Source organism: Pristiophorus japonicus, chromosome 5 (assembly GCF_044704955.1).
Source record: "Pristiophorus japonicus isolate sPriJap1 chromosome 5, sPriJap1.hap1, whole genome shotgun sequence".
Lineage (NCBI taxonomy): Eukaryota > Metazoa > Chordata > Chondrichthyes > Pristiophoridae > Pristiophorus > Pristiophorus japonicus.
This window is the reverse complement of record NC_091981.1, coordinates 243,723,840-243,743,704: the sequence shown is the minus strand read 5'-3', so window position 1 is coordinate 243,743,704 and position 19,865 is coordinate 243,723,840. Positions and strand designations below refer to the sequence as shown.

At 44.3% G+C, this 19,865-nt stretch overlaps 1 protein-coding gene across 5 annotated transcripts in view; it reads left to right on the top strand.

The window, feature by feature from the left end:
* odad2 (outer dynein arm docking complex subunit 2) overlaps positions 1-19,865 on the top strand; it is a 671,461-nt gene that overhangs the window by 351,670 nt on the left and 299,926 nt on the right. For all 5 annotated transcript variants that reach the window (XM_070881478.1, XM_070881480.1, XM_070881476.1 and 2 more), the window contains exon 15: positions 618-772. In XM_070881478.1, coding sequence (XP_070737579.1) covers positions 618-772 — 155 coding nt within the window. The remainder of the gene's footprint in view (positions 1-617; positions 773-19,865) is intronic.

The window sequence follows — 19,865 nt, the reverse complement described above, 5'->3', positions numbered from 1 at the left end:
TCAGAACTATGCAGACAGCCACCATCGTATTATTGGCGCAACTATGTTCCTGGTCGTGTCCCTTTTATTAAATATTTTAATTAAAACCAGTGATGGATTAGGATTAGCATCTTTTGAAAAACCATTAGGGGATTGAGTCAGGGGTAAGTGGGGTACAGATAGCTACTGTTAAATGTATAATGTGAGTATTTTGTGAGCATGAAATTATTTCCAGTTTGAGCCTTATATAAAATTTAAGTTTTCATACGTGGGATTTGAAATTCCACTGAGTAATATTTTTTAGAATAAGCAGATTAATGGCTTCATTAAAATAGCACACAGAGGAATTTGATACAAACATGTTAATCAGTGCACTAAAAGTAGATTACAGAGTAACTTCAATACCCCAAAGTTTTGTTTGATATTCTCCACAATTTTTTTATAGGCTATAATCATGACTTTTCAGTTGCCCCTGCATCTGTGCTCATACTATCTTCATAAATGTATAATTCCAATCCTTAGCGAGGTAAAAGTTAATTTTAGGCAGATCATTTTCATAAGCGGTCAGTGAATGAATTTTAGGCACACTTCTGTTTGATTTCATATTCTAAATATAATGTTGTGCTTTCCATTCTTAGTGTGCAGAGGATGAGGCAACACGTAATCTTGTAAGAGCTCATAATGGACTGGGACCACTGGTCAAGCTTTTCAGCAAGCCTGACAATAAGGAACTGTTAGCAGCAGCCACGGGAGCTGTCTGGAAATGTGCCATCAGTATGGAGAACGTAGACAGGTATTTATTAATCAAGCCTCAATTCCAGATGACTTTGTTTCTATCATATAAATACATTTACTTTTGATCTGTCTGTTGCAACACTTTACAGGTTGCTTAGTTCAAATAACATTGAGAAACATGTTGTGAGGAAAGAAATTGTATTAACCATTGCATTAATAAGATATTCAATTTGTGATTATTTTCTTTTTTCTTTTCAGCTATAGCAAATGAACACAAATATTCTTTGATAATAACAGTACTTGAATAACATGCTGGGTAATATATTACATTTTCTAGTCGTGAATGAGAATGTATTAAAAAAAGTGAAGAATTTCCCCTGTTCGATTGGGGCATTCTCTACTTACACAAATACTCTGGAAAGGCTATTTTAACCCTGTCTGCTGGCAGAAACTGGGTGGGTCACGTTAAAATTGCGGCTGAATACCTACCATTCAATTCCCACTGCATTGCCACTGACCCTCATTTTAACCATGCAGTTCTTTTACTTGGCTGAAGCCTCCATCAGAGTCAGACATGGGCCTCTTTGAATACATGCAAATCGGGGGCCTATGACGCAATTAGGATCCCAACGTCATTTTAAAAAGAAATCACTGAAGTCCAACACTGTACCCAACTGGTCAATAAAATCTAGAGGGATTGGTTTCTTGGAGCCACTGAAGCAGTATTTAAAGGGGTACTCATTTACAGGTAATTGGACCTCAGGATCTGTGCATTATTGCAATGTTTGGAATGCCAGGAGAGTTTTCAGCTTTCAGATCGCTTTGTTCTGACATTTTTGCCTTACTTATGCTTAGTAAGCTCTATCTGCTTACCATGGCTGTTGTTATTACCTGTTTCATTTGGCTGAAGGAAAAGGTGCAGCTGCAGCAGCCAGCACCAGCAGTAGTTGTGACTATTAGGAAGCAGCAGATGAGGGGGGTGCGCATAGGTGACTGTAACGAGATAATGTATAGCCGCCCTCTAGCCAGGAGGTATCGATATAATGTATAGCACCCTCTAGTTTGGCAGTATAGGGAGCTGTATTGAGAGAGAGGTCTGTGAAGGAACACCATCTTAAGCTCCACATGGCTGTCTGAGATCTCCCAAATAAATAGAATTAAGTTGAACTAAGAGTGTTCAAGAGACTATAAAATACATTCGGCCATACTCAGTACACGGGGTGTACAGGCGAAAATTAATTTTATCGATCAGTCTGAAAAGGAGTGCATCAGGAGGCTGCTTTTCCAAGAAAACTGTCACAGATCTCTGCAGCCTCATCCAACAATTTCTAAGGTCTTTACATCTTTCCTGAAGTGTGATGCCCAGAATTGTCCACAAAATACTCCAGCTGAGGCCTAACCAGTGATTAATAACACCCAGCCACCTTTAAGGATTTGTTTAAATGGACACCAAGGTCTCTCTGCTCATCCACACTTTTTTAAATTGTGCCATTTATAGTATACTCTTTTTCTATATTAGTCCTTTCAAAGTGCGTCATTTTACACTTCTCTGCATTGAACTATATCTGCCATGCTTCTGCCCGTTTCATCATCCTGTCTATGAATCCTGAAGTCTACAACTATCCTCATCACTATCTATTACGTTGTCAAGTTTAATTTCATATCTCCAAACTTTATAATGCCACTCGAGGTCACAGCACACAGGATGGAAGTGGACTCCTCCATACTTTCAGCCATAATGCTGAAACTCCTTAGCAGGCGTTACAATATATGATACAACTACTTGTGAGAGGCTAACAATTTTTCTTTTATGGCTGGGTGCCTTAAGTCTTTATGTTGTGGCAATAACTGAGACCTGACTCAAAAAAGGGCAGAATTGGGTCGCCTGTCAGTTTAATTCTTCGCTCTGATCTCGCGGTTCTCGGCCTCCTCCACTGTTCCAATGTAAAGTTGAGGAACAGTGCCTCATCTTTTGATTAGGCACTTTACAGCCTTCTGGACTGAACATCGAGTTCAACAATTTCAGACCATAACTTCTGCCCATATTTCTTCAGGCAGCAGCTGTTTATGATTCTGCCATCCCCATTTGCAACATTTAATCACTCCTGCCTTCCACCCTGTCACTGACCATCCCTTTTGTTCTTTTCTCCCCTCGCCCTTTCCCTGCATGTGCACCAGCTTAAAATCTGTTACATCTCTAGCTTTTCTAGTTCTGACGAAGGGTCTCAGACCTGAAACTTGAACTGTTTTTCTCTCCACGGATGGGTGCCTTAAGTCTTGCTGAGTGTTTCCAGCATTTTCTGTTTTTGTTTTAAAAAATATATAGTATTTTAAAAACCATATAATTCTTAATCATATTAATGGAAAAATTTGACATTCCACAAATATAAAATTTGTTTTTCAGGGCTAGACATGTTCAGCAGTCAATACGCTGTTAAAAACCTAGTTACACATCTTCTAACAAGGCTTAACATTTTTGGGGAGGTGGGTGGTGGGGTTTTTCAGCAATATTCTAGCACAATAGCGGAATATTTCGTCCTTCAGTGTGATTTGAATTGATTGCCCGCCCTGGGGAGTTCCATAGAGTGAACCTGTGGCTTCTGGATTGCCATGTTTATCTTTGCATGTACTAAATCCTGAAGTTGCTGCCAGTTTCTGAGGAATAATGACGGCAAACACTGACAATTTTTACCACCGTAAAATCTGGCTGTTATTTGTACCTGTGTTGATTGCATATGGTTTGTTTACACTATCTGTGCATTATTGAAACCCTCTATCACATTGCAGGTCTGGGTATCTCTTACTTATCAGTATGTGTTGCGCATGCAATAACTCAATAGGCTTAGTACCGTGAACCCAATCAGGTGCGACCTGACTCTACTTTATTAGCTCTCAAAGTGAGGATTAAACATGGAGGCTTTTTTATATACAAGGGCTGCACGTGTGTGTCTGTGGTCCAATGACCTCCGACGGTCGCTCCCCATGGTGGCAGGTAAACCCAACAATACATACATTACATCACATCATTCCCCTCCAAAATCTTGGTATCAGTCCTATTTACAAATTGAGACAGTCCGGGGCTTTCCGCTCCCTAGTTGATAATCTCAGTTCAATTCCAAATCTGGGTGAGTTCTCCGAGTCATTCATGACTTGAGGCTGGGTAGCCGATCTAATGGGAGTGACAGTGTCCATTTTGGGGATTGAAGGTCCAGATTAATTGACAACAGCAGGGTCTTCTGCTGGCTGAATATGAATCGGTTGGTCATTGATGCTGTCTTCTTCAAGTTGTTCCGGTTCGTCTGTGTGCCGCAATTTCGTCTGATCAATGTACCTCCTGCATGTTTGCCCATTAGTGAGCCTGACAATAAGCGCCCTTTTACCCTCCTTGGCCGTAACAGTGCCAGTGACCCACTTGGGGCCTTGACCATAATTTAGCACATACACAGGATCATTAATAGAGATGCCGCATGACACAGCAGTGCGATCATGATACCACTGCTGATGTTGACGTCTGTTTTCGACGTGATCGTTAAGATCAGGGTGGGCAAGCGAGAGCCTGGTCTTAAGACCTCTCTTCATCAACAGTTCAGCAGGGGGGACCCCAGTGTGGGGTCTCGTCCTGTAACTAAGCAGTATGCATGACAAGCGAGTCTGCAAAGAACCGTGAGCTACGCGTTTCAGACTCTGCTTGATGGTTTAGACGGCCCGCTCCGCTTGACCATTGGACGCAGGTTTGAATGGTGCTGACCTTACGTGCTTGATACCATTGAGTCTCATAAACTCTTGATACACCAAACTCGTGAAGCACGATCCGTTGTCGCTCACAACGATATTGGGCAGACCATGAGTGGCGAACATGGCACGAAGGCTCTCAATGGTGACTGTGGATGTGCTGGATGACATGATTACATATTCTATCCATTTGGAATACGCATCCACCACCACCAAAAACATTTTGCCCAGGTAAGGACCCGCATAGTCGATGTGGATCCTCGACCATGGTTTGGATGGCCACGACCACAGACTTAGCGGAGATTCCACTGGTGCAATGCTTAACTGCATGCAAGTGTTGCACTGATGCACACATGACTCCAAATCAGAGTCAATGCCAGGCCACCAAACGTGAGACCTGGCAATGGCCTTCAATCATCACAATACCGGGATGGATACTGTATAAATCCCGTACAAATTTCTCCCTGCCTTTCTTGGGCACAACAACACGATTACCCCATAGCAAACAATCAGATTGAATGGATAGTTTGTCTTTGCGACGGTTGTAAGGTTTGGTCTCATCACACACTTCCCTGGGAATGGCCGACCAATCACCACTAAGGACACAACATTTTACAACCGATAAGATCGGATCCTGGCTGGTCCAGGTCCTAACTTGTTGAGCAGTGACAGGCGACCCTTCACTCTCAAAGGCATCCATAACCAACAGTAGGTCTGTGGGCTGTGGCGTTTCCACCTCTGACACGGGCAACGGTAAACTGCTCAGTGCATCGGCACAATTCTCGGTGCCAGGTCCATGGCGAATGACATAATCATAGGCAGACAATGTCAGCGCCCACCTCTGGATGCGGGACGATGCATTGGTATTGATACCTCTATGTTCTGAAAACAAAGATATGAGCGGCTTGTGATCGGTTTCAAGCTCGAAACGAAGCCCAAACAGATATTGGTGCATCTTTTTAACCCCATATACGCAGGCTAAAGCTTCTTTCTCTACCATGCAGTAGGCTTTTTCCGCTTTAAACCTGCTTCTTGACACTTATGCAACGGGTTGTAGTTTGCCCGACTCATTGGATTGTTGGAGCACGCAACCAACCCCATGTGATGAAGCGTCACAGGCCAATACTAAACGCTTGCACGGGTCATAATGTACCAGCAATTTGTTGGAACAAAGCAGATTTCTAGCCTTCTCGAAGGCCCTGTCTTGAGATACACCCCAAACCTCGTTGTTGCCTTTTCTGAGCAGCATATACAGTGGCTCTAATAATGTGCTCAATTTAGGTAAGAAATTACCGAAGTAGTTGAGAAGACCAAGGAACAAATGCAGCTCCGTCAGATTCTGGGGTTTGGATGCATTTTTGATTGCCTCTGTTTTCGAATCCGTAGGCCTGATGCCGTCTGCAGCAATCTTCCTTCCCAGGATTCGACTCCCAGTGCCATAAAGACACACTTTGAACGGTCCAGCCTGAGCCCCATTTTGTCCAGACGATGTAGAACCTCTTCCAGGTTGTGCAGGTGTTCGGCAGTGTCATGACCTGTGACCAGAATGTCGCCTTGGAACACCAAGGTTCTAGGGACGGACTTCTCTGAAATATGGCTGCAGCCGAGCGAATTCTGAAAGGACACCTGTTGTAAATGAACAGCCCTTTATGCGTATTAATGCACATGTTTCTTCGATGATTCGACAAGCTCCTGTATCATATAGCCCAATTTCAGATCCAATTTGGTGAACGACTTTCCCCCGGCTAGCGTTGCAAACAGGTCATCAATCTTTGGTAATGGGTACTGATCTTGTTTCGAAACTCAGTTGATCGTAACCTTGTAGTCTCCACAAATCCTGAGAGTGCCATCACTCTTTAGCACAGGAACAATGGGACTAGCCCATTCATTAAATTCGACCGATGAAATGACCCCTTCACGTTGGAGCCTGTCCAGTTCGATTTCAACCTTCTCCCTCATCATGTACGAGACTGCTCAGGCTTTGTGATGGACGGATCTTGCATCTGAGTCCAGGTGGATCTGCACCTTCGCTCCCATGAAGTTGCCAATGCCCGGTTCAAACAGCGAGGGAAATTTGCTCAGCACTTGAGCACACGAAGCGTTATCCATCAATGACAAAGCTTTAATATCATTCCAGTTCCACTTTATTTTTTCAAGCCAACTCCTGCCGAACACCATTGCTTGGAACGATCCACAGCGATAGATCATGAACCGCCCCATCGTACGACACCTTGACTGCTGCACTGCCAATCACTGGCATGAGCTCTTTGGTGTAGGTACGCAATTTTGCAATTACTGGACCTCAGCTTGGGTTTCATGGCCTTGGTGTCCCCAAGCTTTTCGAAAGTCCTCTGGCTCATAATTGATTGACTCGCACCCGTGTCTAATTCCATAGATACCAGCACGCTGTTCAATTTTACTTCAATCATTATTGGTTGGCTCTTTGTCAGGAATGAATGTACACTATACACTTCCTCCTTGGGTCTCTGGGGTTGCATTGCCGGATCCGCTCCAGCTCGGTCATCATCATCCACATGGTGTGTCGCAGCATGCTTGCTGAGCTGCGGACACATCCGCTGAAAGTGCCCCATTTTCACACAGCCTCTACAAATATACTGCCTGAAATGGCACTGATGAGGCCGATGATTGTCCCCACAACGCCAACAGGGTGAAATCAGATTCGTGCCCAATGGTGGACTTCGAGCAGCTACAGGATTCGCAAACACAGTCGGGTAGGCCCTGCCAGGTGCAGCTCTGCCAACCGATGACACAATCTGGTGCACAGTACTTGCCCTGGAGTTCCAACTCTGCGAGAATATCTGCTTTGTATTATCGACCGTGGTCAGACAAGCCTGGGCGATCGAGATGACCCTGCTCAGATCCAGCGTCTCCGCAGCTAGTAGCTTCCGCAGGATCACCTCGTGGTTTATGCCTATTACAAAGACATCGTGCAGCATGTCTTCCAACGCGGTTCCAAATTTACACGGCCCAGCAAGACGTCTCAGGTCGGCAACAAATTCTGCCACGTCCTGGCCCTCAGAACAAACATGCTTGTAAAAGCGATATCTCGAGATAATGATGCCTTCTTTAGGTTTGAGATGGTCCCGAATCAGAGCACACAATTCCTCATAGGTCTTTTCCATTGGACGTGCAGGTGAGAGAAGATTCTTTATGAGGCCATAGATTATTGGACCACAAACCGTGAGGAAAACCACCCTGCGCCTAACTGCGTCAACGTCTTCATCCATCTTCTTGGCCACGAAGTACTGGTCGAGGTGATTTGTAAAATCCTCCCAGTCTTCTCCCTCCACGAATCGCTCCAGGATTCCAACGGTGCTCATTTTTTTTTGTGTGTGAAACTTTGTATTGTGCCTCATCGCCAAATGTTGCGTATGCAATAACTCAATCAGGTGCGAACTGATTCTACTTTATTAGCGCTCAAAGTGAGGATTGAACATGGAGGCTTTCTTTATATACAAGGGCTGCACGTGTGTGTCTGTGGCCCACTGATTTCCGACGGTCGCCCCCCCTGGTGGCAGGTAAGCCCAGGCATCCATACATTACAGTATGAACTGGAGGGGAGGGGAATGCTGGTATGAACTGAGATGAGAAAGGGGAATTGTGTCAATGTGAGCCAGGAGGGTGAAGAGGGCCAACCAGAATTGATTGGAAAGGGAGAAGAGTGCCCATGTGAACTGGGTAGGTGGAGAAGTGTGCCAGTATAAACTTAGGAAGGAAAGTGAAAACCACCACTGTGAACTAGGGGGAGAGCAAGATCAGAGTGGCAGCACGAACAGGGGGAGAGAAGTACTGGGAGGTGGGGGGGAAGTGGAGTGCCTCTGCTACAGGCTACAATTTCTATGAAAGAAATTTGAGAAAATTCCTGGATGTTGAAATGTTGGTAGCTTATGAATAGCCCAGGCCCACTGTACTTTCAGTGCAACTATCTGTCTTGGCCTATAATCAGGGCTGTTTTTCAGTTGTCAGTTTTTTTTTAATCTGTTGGTTCATTATTGCTAGTTTTCCAGTATGAACTGAGGGAGGGATGGGGATGAGTGAGAAAAATGCTGGCATGTGTGCTCCCTGTAAATGTAGTTTGATAGCTATGATATACATATGTTAGTACAGCATCTGACTGCCCTCTCATGAGGGAGGCCATCTGCAGACCAGAATGGCCTAGCAGCCAAGAGGCTAGAAACCACACACTACCATCTTTATATGACCTGTAGTGCAATAGGTATAGATAACCAAACCATTGCATTGGTAGTATGACTAATATTAAATTCAGAATAGTCTCACTTCTTCCTACACTAAGTCTGCTCTGATACTTCTTTGTATTGAAAAATACAACAACTTTTAGCATAAGCAGGGGTGGAGCAGGAAACTCCAAGTATCCCTATATAACTTTCCATGTCCACCTTTATAAAGAAAGAAAGACTTGGATTTCTATCGCGCCCACCACCAGACGTCTCAAAGCGCTTTACAGCCAATGAAGTACTTTTTGAAGTGTTGTAATGTAGGAAATGGAAACTGCCTGCATAACCCTGTCACATTATGATTATTTCTTCCCATCAGCGGATTTTTACCATCTCTTGAACTTTTTTAAAGGCACTCCTATATGTCTAATTAATTATTTATTTTCTCATGTAATATGAGATCAAGAACACTATAGCTAATTCTGTGTTTAAATGAATATATATCATTATTTAACTGGATATGAAGCTAAGGCCATGAAAGATGAAAGGTAATAAATAATCAACGATTAAGTACTTATATTTTCAATTTAACAACTTACAGGTGATGCAAAATGGTTGTGTTATTTAATACCTTGATGCTTTCTTGATGCTAATGTATAACAGAGACACAAGACATTTTTTAGAATTGCTGTTTGGTGAGCATTTAAGTGTTAATTGTATATATAGACTTCAAAGATTTTAAGCCTATTACTAATTGGTTTCTTGTGGTGTTGTACATGAGAAGTCAAGATCAAGTGTAGTCCTCAGTGACATTACATGGTGGGGGTTAATTGGACCACGGCACGCAGATGTTGTTCTTAATTTTACATAATACTTTGATTAAATATTTTTTATAGTTAAATGGGAACTAGAGGAGTTTGAAGCATAGGAGTTTAAGACACTATTGTGCCAATCGTAATGGGAAGGTGTAATCACAGCTTGACAAGTTTACGTAGGCAAATTCCGTTATAAACATGAATGTAAGATTTTATATAGGGACATTGGGAATCACTTGCCCCAACCCTACTTATGCTGTGGTCCTGAGCACAGATCAAAAGCTAATTTCTGTGTTTAGAAGCTTAAAGTACTACCTCATTCACAGCCACTTAGAATAATTTGGATTTAGAGTCTTTTATGCTTATATATTTTATAGTCAACTCGATTATAACTGTTATTTTTTTAAATGTTATGGTACCAAGTCAGCACTTGTTTTTATTATCCAGTAACTCTGGCTTTAAATTTCAGTTTGGCATATTCAGACTACTGTAATAACTTTATAATATTGTTTGGGGCCAAATTTTCTATGATTATTAACTTGTCTAGTGGAAAGTATCTGGCTTCTGTAAGTAAAGTCTGCATGTAACTGTTTATGCACTGCACATATAAATGGTTACCCTTCCATTGATTGTCCATCAACATATGAGGTTACACTGCTTTGAGTACTGTTGAGAGGGATGACTCATCAGGGGAGGGCAGCAGCAGCCAAGTTCATGGCACCGTGGCTGGCTCTGTTGCACAGGAGGGCAGGAAAAAGAGTGGGAGAGCGATAGTGATAGGGGATTCAATTGTAAGGGGAATAGATAGGCGTTTCTGCGGCCGCAACCGACACTCCAGGATGGTATGTTGCCTCCCTGGTGCAAGGGTCAAGGATGTCTCGGAGCGGGTGCAGGACATTCTAAAAAGGGAGGAAGAACAGCCAGTTGTCGTGGTGCACATTGATACCAACGACATAGGTAAAAAAAAGGGATGAGGTCCTACGAAACGAATTTAAGGAGCTAGGAGCTAAATTAAAAAGTAGGACCTCAAAAGTAGTAATCTCGGGATTGCTACCAGTGCTACGTGCTAGTCAGAGTAGGAATCGCAGGATAGCTCAGATGAATATGTGGCTTGAGCAGTGGTGCAGCAGGGAGGGATTCAAATTCCTGGGGCATTGGAACCGGTTCTGGGGGAGGTGGGACCAGTACAAACCGGACGGTCTGCACCTGGGCAGGACCGGAACCAATGTCCTAGGAGGAGTGTTTGCTAGTGCTGTTGGGGAGGAGTTAAACTAATATGGCAGGGGGATGGGAACCAATGAAGGGAGACAGAGGGAAACAAAAAGGAGACAAAAGCAAAAGACAGAAAGGAGATGAGGAAAAGTGGAGGGCAGAGAAACCCAAGGCAAAGAACAAAAAGGGCCACTGTACAGCAAAATTCTAAAAGGACAAAGGGTGTTAAAAAAACAAGCCTAAAGGCTTTGTGTCTTAATGCAAGGAGTATCCGTAATAAGGTGGATGAATTAACTGTGCAAATAGATGTTAACAAATATGATGTGATTGGGATTACAGAGATGTGGCTCCAGGATGATCAGGGCTGGGAACTCAACATCCAGGGGTATTCAACATTCAGGAAGGATAGAATAAAAGGAAAAGGAGGTGGGGTAGCATTGCTGGTTAAAGAGGAGATTAATGCAATAGTTAGGAAGGACATTAGCTTGGATGATGTGGAATCTATATGGGTAGAGCTGCAGAACACCAAAGGGCAAAAAACGTTAGTAGGAGTTGTGTACAGACCTCCAAACAGCAGTAGTGATGTTGGGGAGGGCATCAAACAGGAAATTAGGGGTGCTGCAATAAAGGTGCAGCAGTTATAATGGGTGCTTTTAATATGCACATAGATTGGCTAACCAAACTGGAAGCAATACGGTGGAGGAGGATTTCCTGGAGTGCATAAGGGATGGTTTTCTCGATCAATATGTCGAGGAACCAACTAGGGGGGAGGCCATCTTAGACTGGGTGTTGTGTAATGAGAGAGGATTAATTAGCAATCTCATTGTGCGAGGCCCCTTGGGAAAGAGTGACCATAATATGGTGGAATTCTGCATTAGGATGGAGAATGAAACAGTTAATTCAGAGACCATGGTCCAGAACTTAAAGAAGGGTAACTTTGAAGGTGTGAGGCGTGAATTGGCTAGGATAGATTGGCGAATGATACTTAAGGGGTTGACAGTGGATGGGCAATGGCAGACATTTAGAGACCGCATGGATGAACTACAACAATTGTACATTCCTGTCTGGCGTAAAAATAAAAAAGGGAAGGTGGCTCAACCGTGGCTATCAAGGAAAATCAGGGATAGTATTAAAGCCAAGGAAGTGGCATACAAATTGGCCAGAAATAGCAGCGAACCCGGGGACTGGGAGAAATTTAGAACTCAGCAGAGGACAAAGGGTTTGATTAGGGCAGGGAAAATGGAGTACGAGAAGAAGCTTGCAGGGAACATTAAGATGGATTGCAAAAGTTTCTATAGATATGTAAAGAGAAAAAGGTTAGTAAAGACAAATGTAGGTCCCTTGCAGTCAGAATCAGGGGAAGTCATAACTGGGAACAAAGAAATGGCAGACCAATTGAACAAGTACTTTGGTTCGGTATTCACTAAGGAGGACACAAACAACCTTCCGGATATAAAAGGGGTCAGAGGTCTAGTGAGGAGGAGGAACTGAGGGAAATCCTTATTAGTCGGGAAATTGTGTTGGGGAAATTGATGGGATTGAAGGCCGATAAATCCCCAGGGCCTGATGGACTGCATCCCAGAGTACTTAAGGAGGTGGCCTTGGAAATAGCGGATGCATTGACAGTCATTTTCCAACATTCCATTGACTCTGGATCAGTTCCTATGGAGTGGAGGGTAGCCAATGTAACCCCACTTTTTAAAAAAGGAGGGAGAGAGAAAACAGAATTATAGACCGGTCAGCCTGACCTCAGTAGTGGGTAAAATGATGGAATCAATTATTAAGGATGTCATAGCAGCGCATTTGGAAAGAGGTGACATGATAGGTGCAAGTCAGCATGGATTTGTGAAAGGGAAATCATGCTTGACAAATCTTCTGGAATTTTTTGAGGATGTTTCCAGTAGAGTGGACAAGGGAGAACCTGTTGAGGTGGTATATTTGGACTTTCAGAAGGCTTTCGACAAGGTCCCACACAAGAGATTAATGTGCAAAGTTAAAGCACATGGGATTGGGGGTAGTGTGCTGACATGGATTGAGAACTGGTTGTCAGACAGGAAGCAAAGAGTAAGAGTAAATGGGTACTTTTCAGAATGGCAGGCAGTGACTAGTGGGGTACCGCAAGGTTCTGTGCTGGGGCCCCAGCTGTTTACACTGTACATTAATGATTTAGATGAGGGGATTAAATTTGCGGATGACACTAAGTTGGGTGGCAGTGTGTGCTGCGAGGAAGATGCTATGAGGCTGCAGAGTGACTTGAATAGATTAGGTGAGTGGGCAAATGCATGGCAGATGAAGTATGATGTGGATAAATGTGAGGTTATCCGCTTTGGTGGTAAAAACAGAGAGACAGACTATTATCTGAATGGTGACAGATTAGGAAAAGGGGAGGTGCAACGAGACCTGGGTGTCATGGTACATCAGTCATTGAAGATTGGCATGCAGGTACAGCAGGCGGTTAAGAAAGCAAATGGCATGTTGGCCTTCATAGCGAGGGGATTTGAGTACAGGAGCAGGGAGGTGTTGCTACAGTTGTACAGGGCCTTGGTGAGGAGTATTGTGTACAGTTTTGGTCTCCTAACTTGAGGAAGGACATTCTTGCTATTGAGGGAGTGCAGCGAAGGTTCACCAGACTGATTCCCGGGATGGCGGGACTGACCTATCAAGAAAGACTGGATCAACTGGGCTTGTATTCACTGGAGTTCAGAAGAATGAGAGGGGACCTCATAGAAACGTTTAAAATTCTGATGGGTTCAGACAGGTTCGATGCAGGAAGAATGTTCCCAATGTTGGGGAAGTCCAGAACCAGGGGTCACAGTCTAAGGATAAGGGGTAAGCCATTTAGGACCGAGATGAGGAGAAATTTCTTCTCCCAGAGAGTGGTGAACCTGTGGAATTCTCTACCACAGAAAGTTATTGAGGCCAATTCACTAAATATATTCAAAAAGGAGTTAGATGAAGTCCTTACTACTCGGGGGATGAATGGGGTACTGAAGTTGCATGTTCAGCCATGAACTCATTGAATGGCGGTGCAGGCTAGAAGGGCCGAATGGCCTACTCCTGCACCTATTTTCTATGTTTCTATGAGGTTGCACATTATGCAAAGGTGCCTTTTGCACTTTCTTTCCAACTTATTTAAAAATAGCTTAGGAAATTCCATGAAATAGTCCTACTACATTACCACTAGAAAAATAAAGTTTTTCTGTCTTTTTTCTAAATTTCATAAGCTACTTGAAATGCAAAACATACTTTTTAAATACTGATATTGAGCAAGATTGCAGAACAATGATATTTCTTTTAAATTATACTGTACCTAAGGCAGGATTTATTTATCTTCCTGGATAATAAATAGAGATATGGGGCTAGAAATTCAGTTGCTTAGCACCACCCGTTAGCGCCTGAGAGGGGTATGAACAGGCCGCTAAACGCATGCCGTCCGAGTGCTGTTGGTGCCTGCCCGATCTTCATTGGTGGTTTAGCGGCGGCGCTATCAGTTAGCCCTGTGCACTCTAGCGCCATCCACTTGGTGACGTCATGAGTGTACAACACCATATTAGATCCTGAACTTCACTCCTTTCGCCTGCCATAGCGCTTTGTGCCATCACTGACAGAGAGAGCAGGCATTCCGTGGAAGCTCCTGGGGTGATATAAAGCAGGAGCAGGTGGGCGTTCAGTGTAAAATCTTTTACTATTTCTGTGATTCTGTGAGGTCTGACATACTGCTGCTGATGTTTTCAATGCTCCTTTCAACTTTCTCTCATTTTTCGGGTGGCCCAGCTGACCTCCCCTTTAGGCGCTAGGATGCCGGTTTCCTCGTGCCAGACCTTCATTACTGCCTCGCAGCGCCCTAACAGTAGCGTGGAATGCTGCCCTTAGCACTCCATTCCCCTCTTGGGGTGCTGATAGTGAAATCCCGGTTGGAGGCGGTAAACATTGTCCAGCACTAAAATTAGCGCCCAGGCAGTGTCACCGCCTCGAACCGGACTATAATGAATTTTTAGTCCAATGTTTCTTGGATTAGTAAAGTGACTTAAAAGTTATTGCACGTGCAAATCATTTTAATAGTTATACCTTTATGGAATTAAAATTTCCTGCCAAATACCAGATGATCACTTCTCTAGCCATCAGTTCTGATTAAGGTATAATTAGGTCAATTGGGAAATATTTTCTGGCTGAAATACCTCAGCTGTGATAGCATTATGTCACTACCATCAAATGGGTAAATTGCAGCTTGCAAGTATCAGTCATACCCGGCTAATTGGTGATGTATGTATTTACGTTCATTCTTTTACAGTACACCATTGAATTTTCCATGTTAACAATTAAAAAAGAAGTTGATACTCAGCCATGGTCAAAACATTCCAGCCAGCCCTCTGAAAAATGTACCCTTTATATGCCCACAGAAGAGACAGGAGGAGGTCTGGAAGCTCACCATAGTTGCTCATTGCCTGCAAAGCTTACTTAATGTTATCAATTTTTAGAGAGGCCTTTTCCTTGTTGAAGTCCCAGAGGGCATGTCAGCTCTCTCTATAATCTGCTGCTATGATGAGCTCCTGGGAGCACTTGTTACACGTTCTGAACCTGTTGTACTAAGAATAGAATCATTGGTTACAACACAGAAGGAGGCCCGTCGATCCTGTGCCGGATCTCTGCAAGAGTACTTCAGCTAGTCCCACTCCCCTGTCCTATACCCATAGCCCTGCAATTCTTTTCCTTCAGGTAATTATCCTATTCCCTTTTGAAAGCCACAATTGAGTCTGCCTCCACCAATATTTCAGGCAGTGCATTCCAAATCCTAACCATTCGCTATGTAAATGTTTATTTTATCTCATGCTGCCTTTGGTTCTTTTGCCAGTCACCTTAAATCTGTGTCCTCTGGTTCTCGACCCTTCCGCCAAAGGGAATAGTATTACCATTTTAGCCCAACTCTCCACAAGGACCAGATCAGAACCCTCTAGCAACTAATATAAATGAAATGGTGCTAGGCTACAGGCCACAACACAGAAGAGGGATGTGTGGATAATGATGGATAGTTCAGCAGCAGTAAGGAAAGCTAACTGGATCTTGAACAGAACTGAGCACAAATTTGAGCAGGTGTTAAGAAGACACTGGTATGGCCACACTAAAATACAATTCTCATTGCCATACTACAGCAAGGATTTTCAGATATTGGAAGCAACACAGAAAAGTGCAACTAATACCTGGGGAAGACTGATCATAATATGATAGAATTTCATATTGAGTTTGACAGTGATGTGGTTAAGTCAAAACTAGGGTCTTAGTTTTAAACAAAGCCAATTGTGGAGGTATGAGGGGTCAGCTGGCTAAGGTAGATAGGGAAATCAGATTAAAAGATATAATGGTAGATTAATTTAAAGAAATAATTCATAATTCTCACGAATATACATTTCCTTGAGAAATGAAAACTCCACCGGATATGTGTTACAACCATGGCTAACTAGAGAAGTAAGGATAGTATTAGATTAAAAGAAGAGGCTAACAATGTTGGCAAAAGAGTAGTAAGGCTGAAGATTGGAAGGGTTTTAAAAACCAGCAAAGGATGATCAAGAAATTGATAAAGAGGGAGAAAATAGAATGAGAGTAAACTAGCAATAAATATAAAAACAGATTGTAAGAGCTTTTACAACTATATAAAAATAGAATGAGAGTAAGCTAGTATTAAATATAAAAATGGATTGTAAGAACTTTTACAGCTATATAAAAAGGACGAGATTAGCGAAGGTAAACATGGGTCCCTTAAAAGCAGAGACAGGAAAAATTATAATGGAAATAAACAAATGGCAGAGACATTGAACAAATATTTTGTCCCTGTCTTCACAGTAAAATATACAAAGAACATTCCAGAAACTGTGGGGAACCAAGGGACTAATAAAAGTGAGGAACTTAAAGTCATTAATAGTAGTTATGTAAAAGTACTGGAGAAATTAATAGGATTAAAAGCTGACAAATCCCCTGGACCTGATAACCTACATCTTGGGGTTTTAAAAGAGGTGGCTGAAGAGATAGTGAATGCATTGGTTTTGAACTTCAAGAATTCCCTAGATTCTAGAACAGTCGCCGTGGATTGGAAGGTAGCAAATCTAACCCTGCTGTTAAGGAAAGGTGGGAGAGAAAAAGCAGCGAACGACAGGCCAGTTATCCTGATATCAGTAGTCGGGAAAATGCTAGAAACTATTATTAAGGCCGTGATAACAGGGCACTTAGAAAATCATAATATGATTAGCCAGAGTCAACATAGTTATATGAAAGGGAAATCATGTTTGACAAACCTTAGAGTTTTTTGAGTGTGTTACTAGAAGACTAGATAAGGGGACATAAGCGGATGTAGTATATTTAGATTTTCAGAAGGCATTTGAAAAGGTGCCACACAAGAGCATGTTACACAAATTGGGGTTAATATATTAGCATGGATTGAGGATTGGTTAACGGACAGAAAACAGAGAGTAGGAATAAATGGGTCATTTTTGGGATTGCAGGGTATAACTAGCAGAATGCCTCAAGGATCAGAGCTTGGACCTCAGCTATTTACAGTCATATCAATGATTTAGATGAGCGGACTCAGTGTAATGTATCCAAGTTTGCTGACGATAGAAAGCTAGGTGGGAAGCCCAGTCGTCTCCGAAGGGGGCCCGAATGCCTGGACACTGCTGGGGAGAGGTCTGGACGCCGCCGGGGAGAGGTCTGAATGCCGGCGGAGGCCCGAACGCCTTGGCCCGCTGCAATCACGGACCGAATGGCCTCCCCGCTCCCGGAGGCTCTGCAGCACACCACAGACTACTCCACTACACTGACAGGACTGGGCCCAACGAATGCCTCATGACTCTTCGTCTTACCCTATCCCGGAACCAATGCGCCACAGTCATCAGTGCATACGCCCCTACACTCGATGCAACGGATGAGGCTAAAGAGGGTTTTTATTTCAACCTCGAGACATTCGTTAACCCCACAGGGGGAGTCTTTGAGGCGGTCGACCAGCTCATTCTTGACGGCAAAGCCGACTCCATGAAGGCAGCGTTCTTCCTCTGGTTTTCCTTTCCAGAAAAAGGTATAACCTCCACCATGTTCCTTCAACTAGCCTTCCCCTGCCTGCCAGGTCTCGCTTAGGGCGGCGATCTCTGGCTCGGATGATGACATAGTCAAGCAGATGCCAGTGTTTGGAGCGAGGGTGTTGCCGCGATGCCTTGTAATTGTTCCTCTGGCGGAATAGGATGTTGGTGATGAGGATTCTTGTTCTAGACATTTTGTCAGGAGTAGGGTAGCATTGGAGTTGGCTTTCCCTACCCACTCTCTGCCAATCACACCTCCCCAGTTGGCTGTGTCTTTGCCGACCCTGGCATTAAAGCCACCCAGGAGGATCAATTTGTCGTCCGTGGGGATGGGGGACAAGGATGTCTCGAGGTTGAAATAAAACCCATGCCATGACAGGAGGTGATGACTGCTGGACAGACCACCGTCTAATCTGATCCATCATCAACATTAACATAGCCCCAAAGCAGAGGGGACAGCAGAAGTAGTGCCGCAAAAAAGTTAATGCCGGGGCACTGAGAGACCCAGCTAAGAGAGCCTTAGACAGCCAGCGCCTCAGTCAATCTGGCTTGCCTTGATGACCCTGAGATGCTGAATGCCCATCGCGCTTGGTCTGCCCTCCAGGCCTCTATAACTAGTGCCTGTGAGGAGGCACTTGGTCACTCAACCAGAAAACATCAGAACTGATTTGATGAAAATGATCAGGAGATCCAAGAACTAATAGATCGCAAGTGCAAAGCATTCCTGAGCCTCAAGCAACAACCCAACTCGGGAGCTGCAAAACAACATTAGAGACGGCTCAAGGCTCGGGTCCAACAAAAAACCTGGGACCTAAAGAACAGGTGGTGGATGGAAAAAGCACAGGAGATACAACAACTGGCCGACAGCCATGATATGCGAGTATTCTTCATCGCAGTCAAGGCCACCTACGGTCCAAACTCCCAAAGCGCCACCCCACTCCTGGCCAAGAACGGGGAAACACTCATCAAGGACACCGAGGCTGTCAGGGCCCGATGGAGGGAGCACTTTGAAGATCTCCTCAATCGAGACTCTGCCTTTGACTTGAGTGTTCTCGACTCCATCCTGCAGCATGCGACCCGCCACCAACTCAGTGAAACCCCAACGCTGCACGAGGTAGGCAAAGCCATAAAACAGCTCAAGAATAACAAGGCTACGGGAGCGGATGGAATCCCTGCTGAGGCGCTAAAGTATGGTGGAGAGGCGCTATTGGCGCGGAGACATGACCTCATCTCTTTCATCTGGAGGGACGAGAGCATGCCGGGAGATCTCAGAGATGCAGTGATGGTGACCATTTTTAAAAAAGGGGACAAGTCCGACTGTAGCAACTACAGGGGAATCTCCCTGCTATCAGCCACTGGGAAGGTTGTCACTAGAATTCCCCTCAACCGTCTTCTCTCTGTGGCCGAGGAGCTCCTCCCGGAATCATAGTGCGGATTTCGCCCCTACGGGACACAACGGACATGATCTTTGCAGCGCGACATCTGCAGGAAAAATGCAGGGAGCAGCGTCAGCCCTTACATATGGCCGCCTTCGATCTTACAAAGGTCTTTGACACTGTCAACCATGAGAGTCTATGGAGCGTCCTCCTCCGTTTCGGATGCCCCCAAAAGTTTGTCAACATCCTTCGCCTGCTTCACGACGACATGCAGGCCGTGATCCTTACCAATGGATCCATTACAGACCCAATTCACGTCCGGACCGGGGCCAAACAGGGCTGCATCATCGCTCCAACCCTCTTCTCAATCTTTTTCGCTGCCATGCTTCACCTCACAATCAACAAGTTCCCCGCTGGAGTGGAACCAAACTACAGAACCAGTGGGAAGCTGTTTAACCTATGCCGCCTCCAGACCAGGTCCGAGATCACCCCAACCTCTGTCGTTGAGCTGCAGTACGCAGACGATGCCTGCGTCTGCGCTCATTCTGAGGCTGAACTCCAGGATATAGTCAATGTATTCACTGAGGCATATGAAAGCATGGGCCTTACGCTTAACATCCGTAAGACAAAGGTCCTCCACCAGCCTGTCCCTGCCGCACAACACTGCTCTCCAATCATCAGATTCATGGCCCGGTCCTCGACAACGTGGACTATTTCCTATATCTCGGGAGCCTCTTATCAACAAAGGCAGACATT